The sequence below is a fragment of the Cavia porcellus genome, unplaced genomic scaffold (genome assembly GCF_034190915.1).
Source record: "Cavia porcellus strain 051 isolate PalLab524CR breed Dunkin Hartley unplaced genomic scaffold, mCavPor4.1 scaffold_7, whole genome shotgun sequence".
In the NCBI taxonomy this organism is placed as follows: Eukaryota; Metazoa; Chordata; class Mammalia; order Rodentia; family Caviidae; genus Cavia; species Cavia porcellus.
Window position 1 is genome coordinate 15,443,943 of NW_026947490.1, and position 9,252 is coordinate 15,453,194.

The 9,252-nt window shown below is 38.6% G+C and overlaps 1 protein-coding gene across 10 annotated transcripts in view; it reads right to left on the reverse strand.

Moving 5' to 3' along the window:
• Znf565 (zinc finger protein 565) overlaps positions 1 to 9,252 on the reverse strand; it is a 32,663-nt gene that overhangs the window by 22,608 nt on the left and 803 nt on the right. For 3 of the 10 annotated variants that reach the window (XM_063252133.1, XM_063252131.1, XM_063252128.1), the window contains exons 2-3: positions 8,555 to 8,661; positions 5,224 to 5,296 (exon numbers count right to left, since the gene is read on the reverse strand). Coding sequence is in view for 8 of the 10 variants with exons in the window: in XM_063252131.1 (XP_063108201.1) it covers positions 5,224 to 5,232 (9 nt within the window). In the remaining 2 variants the exon portion in view is untranslated. Of the gene's footprint in view, positions 1 to 4,429; positions 4,479 to 5,223; positions 5,297 to 8,554; positions 8,662 to 9,252 lie in introns of all 10 variants that reach the window. The other 7 variants (XM_063252132.1, XM_063252134.1, XM_023564015.2 and 4 more) reach the window with 3 other exon arrangements.

Genomic DNA, 9,252 nt, shown 5'->3' on the forward strand with positions numbered 1-9,252 from the left:
AAGAACTTGTGCTTGTCAGACAGGAGCTTGTATCCTCAGTCTCTAAAAAATTTTTTTTTCCTAAAAATTTTTTAAAAAGCTTCCTTCATACAGTTGAAAATAAGCAAAAGTTAGATAAGTGGGGTCTCACAGATCAATGAAAGAACATATACAAAGCAAAGCAAACAAGTGCCAGGCAAACAATGTCTTTAAAAAGGGGTCCTTGTTAGCATTTCTCCCTTGAAATACTAAGAAAGAATCCAAAACACCTTTCAAACCTGTCTTAAAATACAGGATTTATAGAAAACTCTAAAACTAGTCAAGATCACAATTAGTCTATGGATCTCAACCCAAGCTACACTTCCCTTTTTTGGATGGCTCTGGAATCATGCATGCATATATCAGTGGTCATAACATGGTGAGGAGTGGTTGGGAGGAGCAGTATGCTACTTTCATTCTGTGCTAGGTCTTAACAATGCTAAGTGTCCTGAATTTTCTCAGGCGTGTATAGAGGGGAATCCCATACAAAGAAAGCAATAGTGAAAATGACAACGGTAACCCATTGAGAATGAGTTTCTTAGATATTATGAGCATAATTTTTGTTATGGCAAATAGTTTATAGTTAATTTTTTTGGTGGTACTAGGAACTGAACCCAAGGCACTGTAACTAAGCTACATCCCCGGTCATTTTTTGTTTTTTGTTTTTTTTTTTTGAGGCAAGGTTTATGTAATGCAGACTGGCCTTGAACTTGCTTATGTAGTTCAGTTGGCCTCAAATTCATGGTGACCCTTTTCCTGCAGCCTCCTAAATGCTGGCATTACAGGTGTAATCCAGCATTTACACCACACCCAGTCCCAGTCATTTAAGAAATTTTTTTTAAATTTTAAAATGGGGCTGGTGGGGCTGGGGATTTAGCTCAGCGGCATAAGCACCTGCCTTGAAAGCAGGCAGTCATGAGTTCGATCCCCGGTACCGATAAAAAGGAAAAAGACAAAAAAAAAAAAATAAATAAAATAAATAAATAAATAAATAAAATGGGGCTGGAGACATAGCTCGACAGCACAGCACCTGCTTAGTAAGCATAAGGTCCTGAGCTTGATTCCTGGTACCCACAAAAAAAATTTTTTGAGATAGAGTCTTGTTAAATTGCCCAGGCTCAAACTTTTGATTTTCTTGCCTTGCCTTCCCCAAATACAGGGATTACAGGCATATGCCACTGTGCCTAGCTATAGCAATCCTCCTGCCTCAGGTTCCCAAATTGGTAGTACTAGAAGTGTGTGCCACTGTACTCAGCTTTTTTTTTTTTGCCGGTACCGGGTGTACTCAGCTTGTTATAACAAAATTTATAATGAACAGATTTTTATGGGCTAAATAATAGTATATGCTATATCTTGTAAGATACAATTATTTGATTATTTTGGTGCATCCAGCTTAAACAAGACGTGTAAAAGCCAAGTTTGGTGGTGTGTGCCTAGAAATCCTAGCACTCTGGGAGCTTGAGGTAATAGGATTGCAATTTTGAGCCCAACCTAGACAATTTAAGAATTTAGTGAGACCCTGCCTCAAAGAATTGAAAGGGACTAGGGATATATTTCAATATAACAGTCTTGAGTCTAATCCTCAATACCATAAAATAAAAGATGTATAAAATCTTCACAGTTTACTCTGCTTGTTAATACTTATTTTCCTTGTTCCTGAAATAAGAAGGCTGATGTGGGGCTTCCCTGAATCATAGGAATGTAGGGTACCACACACACACAGTGCTCAACCCCCAATTATTTCATTGTTATTTATCTCTTATAAACTGCCTCATAAGACTGTAGTTTTTCTATAATTAAAGTTCCCAATCATACCCCTACCCACAAGGCCTCATAAAACAGGAGATACCACTATATACTAAGATCAAGACAAATTACAGCTCCTGACAGTTGAAAAGGTTCAGATGTGGAGCAATGTGGATTTCAGATTTTCAAAATTATAGATGACCTACTGGTGAAGTCTATGAAAAATCTGAAAAATTCCAAAATCTGAAACATTCCTGGTCCCAACCATTTCAGATAAAGGATACTCAACTGTACCTGATAAGGAACTTATATCTACAACATATAAAGAATGCTCATGATTCAATAATAAGAAGACAATAAAAATAGAAACTGCATTTGAATAAAGATTTATCCAAAGAAGACATACAAATGGCTAATAAGCCATGAAAAGATAATCAACGTAACTAATCATTAGGGAAATGCAAATCAAAACCACAATGAGATGCTACTTCACATATCTATTAAGATATCTATTAGAATGGCTATTACCTAAAACACAGCCGGTCACGGTGGCGCAGGCCTGTAATCTCAGCACTTTGGGAGGCTGAGGCAGGAGGATCACTGCATGTTCAAGACCAGTCTGGGTACAAAGTGAGCTCAAGACCAGCTTTTTTGTTTGTTTGTTTCAAAAAGACAAAAACAAAACAAAACAAAGCACACAATAGTGTTAGTGCAGATATAAAGAAATTTGAAACACACATGGTACAGATAGAAACACACATGGCAGAGCCACTTTCGAAAATTGGCATCTCGGGGGCTGGAGATTTAGCTCAGCGGCATAAGTGCCTGCCTTGCAAGCAGGCAGTTGTGAGTTCGATCCCTGGTACCGGTAAAAACAAAAAAGACAAAAAAAAAAGGAAAATTGTCATCTCCTCAAAATGTTAAACATAGAGTTACCACACAACTTAACAATTCTACTCCTTAGTATAGAGAAATTAAAATATATGTCCCAACCAAAAATGTACATGTATTCATGACAGCCAAAAAGTAGAAACAACCCAAATGCCCAACACTGATGAACTGAATGAACAAAGCATGGTACATATAGACTTAAAGAACATTATTCAGTATAAAAATGAGGTACTAGCCAGCTACAGTGATGCATGCATGGAATTCCAGCACTCGGGAGGCTGAACCTGAAGGATTGCCAAACATTCGAGACTAGCCTGGGCTACACAGTGAATTCAAGAACTACCTGAACTATGTAGCAAAACCCAAAAAGAAAAATGAAGTACTAATACATGCTACAATATGAATGAAGCTTGAAAATATTATGCTAAGTGAATAAAACCAGACACAAACGACCACATGTTTTATAATTCCATGCACACGAAAAGTCAAAATACATAAATCTATGAGATATAAAGTAAATGAGTATTGCCAGTGGATGAGACTAAGGGTTGGGAGTGACTGCTAATTCAGCTGGGATTTCTTTTGGTTATAATGAAAATGTTCTAAAACTGCTGATGGTTATACAACTCTGAATACACTAAAACCCATGAAACTGTATATTTTGTGTGTGTGTATGTGTGGCACTGGGGATCAAATACCAGGGACATTTTACATCCTCAGCCCTTTTTTTAGGGGGCGCACTGGGAATGGAACTCAGGACCTCACACTTGCCAGGCAGGTGCTACACCACTGAGCTAAATCCAAGTACCCCTTCAGTATTTTTTATACCTTTATTTCTTGAATTTTCAAACAGGGTCTCACTAATTTGCCCAGGCTGGCCCTGAACTTTCAATCTTCCTGTCTTAGCCTCAGGAGCAGCTGGGACTGCAGGCATGTGCCACTTACATGAGTAACTTTCAGCATGTGACTTATATATACAATAATAAAGCTGTTGCAAAAAAGGAAGAGGTCCCCAAGTAATTTTTTTTTCCTTTTTTGTGATATTGAGGATTGAACTCAAAGCCTCACATATGCCAGTAAGTTGTACTGCTGAGCTATAGCCCCAGCTCCTAAAGAACTTTTGTTAATGCTGGTTATGTCTATCAATATTTGCCATGTTAGAAATGATAAGTGAGGGGCTGGGGACTTAGCTCAGCAGCATAAGCGCCTGCCTTGCAAGCAGGCAGTCGTGAGTTCGATCCCTGGTACCGATAAAAACAAACAAACAAAAAAAAAAGAAATGATAAGTGAGAGGTATGGCTCAGTGGTAAAGCACTTCCCAAACATTTTGAGGTCCTAGGTTTGATCCATAATACCATGAAATAATTAATTAAAAAAGAAATTAAAAGGGAGAAAGCTGTTGGAAGTGGTAGTGTACGCATGTAATTCCAGGCCAAGGCAGGCAAATGGTACATTCTAGCCCAGCTGGGGACTGTAACATGTTGTCTCAAAATAAAAAAATAAAGCTGAAGCCAGGTGTGGTAGCACATGTCTGTAGTACCAGAATTTGGGAGTCTGAGATAGGAGGATCACTGTGAGTTCAAGGCCAGCCCGGGCTACATAATGAGTTCAAGGCCAGCCTGAACTATGTAATGATGACCTGTCTTAAAAAAAAAAAAAACAACCCACATAAATAATAAAAATAAAAACTGAGAGGTGGGTGTGGTGGTACATTTCTGTAATCCCAGCATCGAGGAAACTGAGGCAAGAGGATCTTTGGAAGTTTCACACCAACCTGGGCTACAAAGTGAATCCAATGCCAGCCTGAACTGCACGGAGAGACCCTGTCTCAAAAAGACATAAATAAATTAATTAACTAAATTAAATAAAAATTAAAAATAAAAGGGCTAGAAATGTAGCTTGGTACTAAATAAAGTTCTGGGTTTAATACTCAGAACCAAAAAAAGAAATTTGGTAAAAAATATTAATTTACTTAAACAAAAAACCTATTGCATGTTAACATAAATAAAACACATTTTATGAAAAATAACTCTATTGACAAAATTCAAAAATTTAGTGGCTCAATAAAAGACATCTGGAGCTGGGCCTGGTGGTGCAGGCCAGGAATTCCAGTAGTCTGGGAGACTGAGACAGGAGGACAATGAGTTCAGGCCTAGCCTGGGTAACCATGGGCAACGTAGTGACTTAACAAGACCCTGTTTATAAAAAAAAGTTGGATTTTCATATTTGCTTCTGCATTTAATCTGTTAGCACAACATAGGTAATGTAGCATCTGCAAAACCATACTATATATCAATAGAGAATGTGAATGAAAAAAGCAAATAAGATGTTAGTATTATTATAAAAATGATTTTGAACCTGCAGATCTCCGGAAAGGGCCTCAAGGTCACAACTTGTGTACTGCTGATATAGTTCTACACAATTAACGATTTGAAAACATACTGTATTAAGTGAAAAAAATTTAATCACAAAAAAAGCATATGATAACTTTAGATCAAATTTAAAAGCCAACTCCAGTAGTATATTGATTAATAGATTTTCCCAAGGACAGGAGAAATTGTGACTTACATGGGCCATGGCTTTTGGAATTATTTGACTTCTATCTTTTTTCTGACTTCTTCACTTGGACATGTGCAGGGATCTGACAAAAGCAAAACAGGCAAAGGATAAATGTCTGATAAACTGAACTTCCTTCAGTGCTCCCAAGTACTCTATTAAAGCCTTGAGCCCTATATGGACTCACCAGAGAGAAGAAAACCACAGTAATACAGGCATCTTCCATGCATACTGGCACATCCAGACAAGTGTAAGTACACTACCACTTGTACTGTTTCTGCTTTGCTTGCCCTCCTATTGTCCTACCACACAAACAAGAATATTAACAACCAGACTTAATGAAACCCAGCCTCTTATTAAACACTAGGGGATCCAAAAGCAGCAAGATGATTTCCAGGCGGATGTGCCCCACCACTGACATGGAACCCAAGAACATTAGAAGGTTGGGTTATGGCTGAGACAGCTTCCCAACTTTTTTGTGCTATCAAGATTGAACTCACACTAGGCAATCGCCTTATCATTGAGCAATATGGTCATCCCTACAGATGTATGTACCTGTATCTATGTATCCATCTATCTATTTATCCTGTAATCCTAACACTTGGGAAGCTAAGCCAGGAGGATTGCCACCAGTTCCAGGCTGGCCTGGGCTACAAAGTGAACTGCATAGCAAAACCCTGTCTCAAAAAGACCACACACAAAAAAAGTATATGTCGTATTTGCGGGGCAGAAAATAATTCAGAATGCCTTGTGTAGTTGAGTGCAAGGCTTAGACCACTGCTATCCAAAAGAACTCTCCACCAACAGTAGAAATCTTTACCACTGAGCTATAAATATAGGAGTCACTAACCCCATGTGAGTTACTAAGAATTTATAATGTGGTTAGTTTGATTAAAGAACTGAACTTTTTATTAATTTTAATGTAATTAGCTATAGAATCCAGAGGCAGACAATGCTAGGTTGACTTTAGGGTTTGGGAAACACAGACACATGAATGAAGTAACTATGAAGGCAAGGACCAGTGGGCCTCAGTATCACTGTATTTTGCATATAACGTAAGAAAAAGTTCAGCTGGGGATATAGCTCAGCAGCACAGTATCTGCCTGGCAAGTGCAAGGTTGTGAGTTCAATTCCTGGTACCAAAAAGAAAAAAAAAATAGTTTAGGCTGAGGCCCTTGGACAAAACAACAAAGTCAGAGGGAGCTGTAGAAATAGCGGGACAAAGCTATTTCTACTGTATATGTCTCAAAGGAATTTTTCTCAAACCCCCAATGTCAGATGAAAGGCAGAGTATAACAAGGTGATGTGGGGTATTTAGCTCAGTGGTAGAAGTGCCCGCCAGACAAGTGCAAGGTCATGAGTTCAATCTCTGGCACCAAAAAAAAAAAAAAAAAAAAAAGGAACGAGGATATGTTGACCCCACAAAACTATGTTCTTTTAGCTCTCTAACATCAGAACATTGTGCAAAGCCTTTAAGCAAAGTTTAGCTATCTATACAACCACCTAGTAAACCTCAAAACTACATCAATAAGTTTTCTCCGTTTCTGAATTCATATTCTTTATAGCCCACAGGTTCCCACTACATATGGCCTGGGTTGACGGGATGAGAAAAGTTGGCTAAGTCATGAGAACTGGGAGAGACACAAGCAGCTCCATTTTAACATTAGTAGTAGTTTTCTGAGAAGGTAATCATTCTGAGTAAAAACCCTAACCAAGAGCCTTTACTAATATTTAAAATGTAAAAGAATATAATGCATCATATTTCAATACAAAGTTCCCAAGTGATTTATAAAGCAATCAATAAAACATCTACAAATAGTGGTGCACACCTGTAATTCGAGCACTTTTAGAGGCTGAGACAGGAGGATCACAAGTTTGTGCTCAGCCTGAGCAACTGAGAATGAAAAGTTTTGAAACATATATTCTTATCAGTAAATAATTATTATGATTATTAACAACTAGTGTCTTTATTTATAATAATTTGGCCTCACTAGGTGGGGCGGTGCAGGCTTATAATCCTAGTACTCAAGAGGCTGAGACAGGAGGATTACCACAAATTCACAGCTAGCCTCATTGTGAAGACCAGGCTGATTTATAATTTAAAGCAATCTTCCTGTTTCAGACTTCAAAATCTTGGTATTACAGGTGTGCACCACCACACCTGGCCCTCAAAAAATTTTTTCTTAAAGGGCTGGGAATACAGCTAAGTGCAAAGGCTCTGGCTTCAATCCCAAATACTTAGGAGAAAAAAAGAGCATGGGATATAATGTCACAATAATGATGAACTTCAGCCAGTCACAAAAGGACAAATATGATTTTACCTATGTGAGGGACCTAGAGTAATCAAATTCACAGAGAAAGAATGGTGGTTGCCAGCAGCTATAGGGAGAGAGCATTGGGGAATTACTGTTTAATGCAGTTTCAGTTTTGGAAGATGAAAAAAATTCTGGAGATGGAGGATAGAGACAGCTGCACAATAATGTGAATGCACTTAATGCCACTGAAGTGTGCAATTAAAAATAGTCAAAATGGTAAATTTTGTGTGTAATAATACACTTTTCCACAGTTCTTTTTTATTTTTTTGGTACCGGGGATCAAACTCACGATCTCATGCTTGCCAGGCTGGTGCTTATGCCACTGAGCTAAATCCCCAGCTGTCACAATTCTTAAATGAGCAAAGAATTTGAACAGTCATTTCTTCAAAGAAGATATACAAATAGCCAATAAGCACAAGAAAAAATGTTCAGTATCACTAATCATTAGAGAAATGCCATTTGACATTCATTAGGTGGCTATTAATAAAAAATCAAAATAACAAGCATTGCCATGGATGTGGAAAACTTAAAACCTTTGTACATTCCTGGTGGGAAGATAAGAGGGAATAGTTGGTATGAAGAACACTTCATTGGTTTCTTTTTTCTTTTCTCTTTTTGAGACAAGATTTGCTATGCAGTTCAGGCTGGCCTTGAACTCATTTACGTAACCCAAACTGTCTCTGAATTTGCAGAGCTGCTGCTGCTTCAGCCTCCAAAGTGCTAGGATTAGAAGGGTGTGCCAACCAAGCCTGGCTAGTGATTTCTTAAGAATTTAAAAGATTTGTGTGTGTGTGTGTGGGGGGGTTGTAACTGGGACCCAAACGCACTATCCCATGACCTTGAACTCATGACCTCATGCTTGCCAGGCAGGCACTGTGCTGCTGACCTATATCCTCAGTCCAAAAATTTAAAAGATTTTAGAAATTCTGTAAATGAATAGTGATAATGGTAGCACAGCACTGTGAATGTACTTGATGCCACTGTACACTTAAAAATGGTTAACATGGCTGGGGCATGGTGGCACATACCTGTAATCCCAGCACTTGGAAGGCTGGGAAGGCGGATTTCATGACTTTGAGGCCAACTTGGGTTACATAGTGAATTCAATAGCAGCCTAAACACAGTGAGACCTTGTCTAAAACAAAACAAAACAAAAAAGATTAAAATGGTGAATTTGGCCCAGTGATATAGCTCAGTGGCACAGCGATTGCCTGGCAAGCATGATCTCATGAGTTTGATCCCCGGCTCTAATCTCATGAGTTTGATCCCTGGCTCTAATCAATCAATCAAATGGTAAATTTTATGTTATGTATATTTAACCATGCAACAAAAACCTGCCTAATTGCAAGATCACCATAAAGCATTGAGGTCATGAGCTGGGCGTGGTGTGCATGCCTGTAATTCCAGCACTTGGGAGGTAGAGGCAGGAGGATCCTTGCAAATTTGAAACCAGCCTGAGCTCAAGGCCAGACCAAAGTGCATAGCAGAGACCCCACCACACACACACAAAAAAAACCAGAAACAAAAAACAAAACTGGGGTCATTACTATTCAAGGGCAGAATGTGTAACTTCACTCTGAATTGCAGAACTTTACAGTTTCTGTAGGGGTCTGAGTATGGGAATCATAGACCCTTACATATCCTTTCCGGAGACACACAAGAATACAACCACACAGCCACAGACAACTCTATGCCACTATAGACAGTCACAACCACACAATAAGAA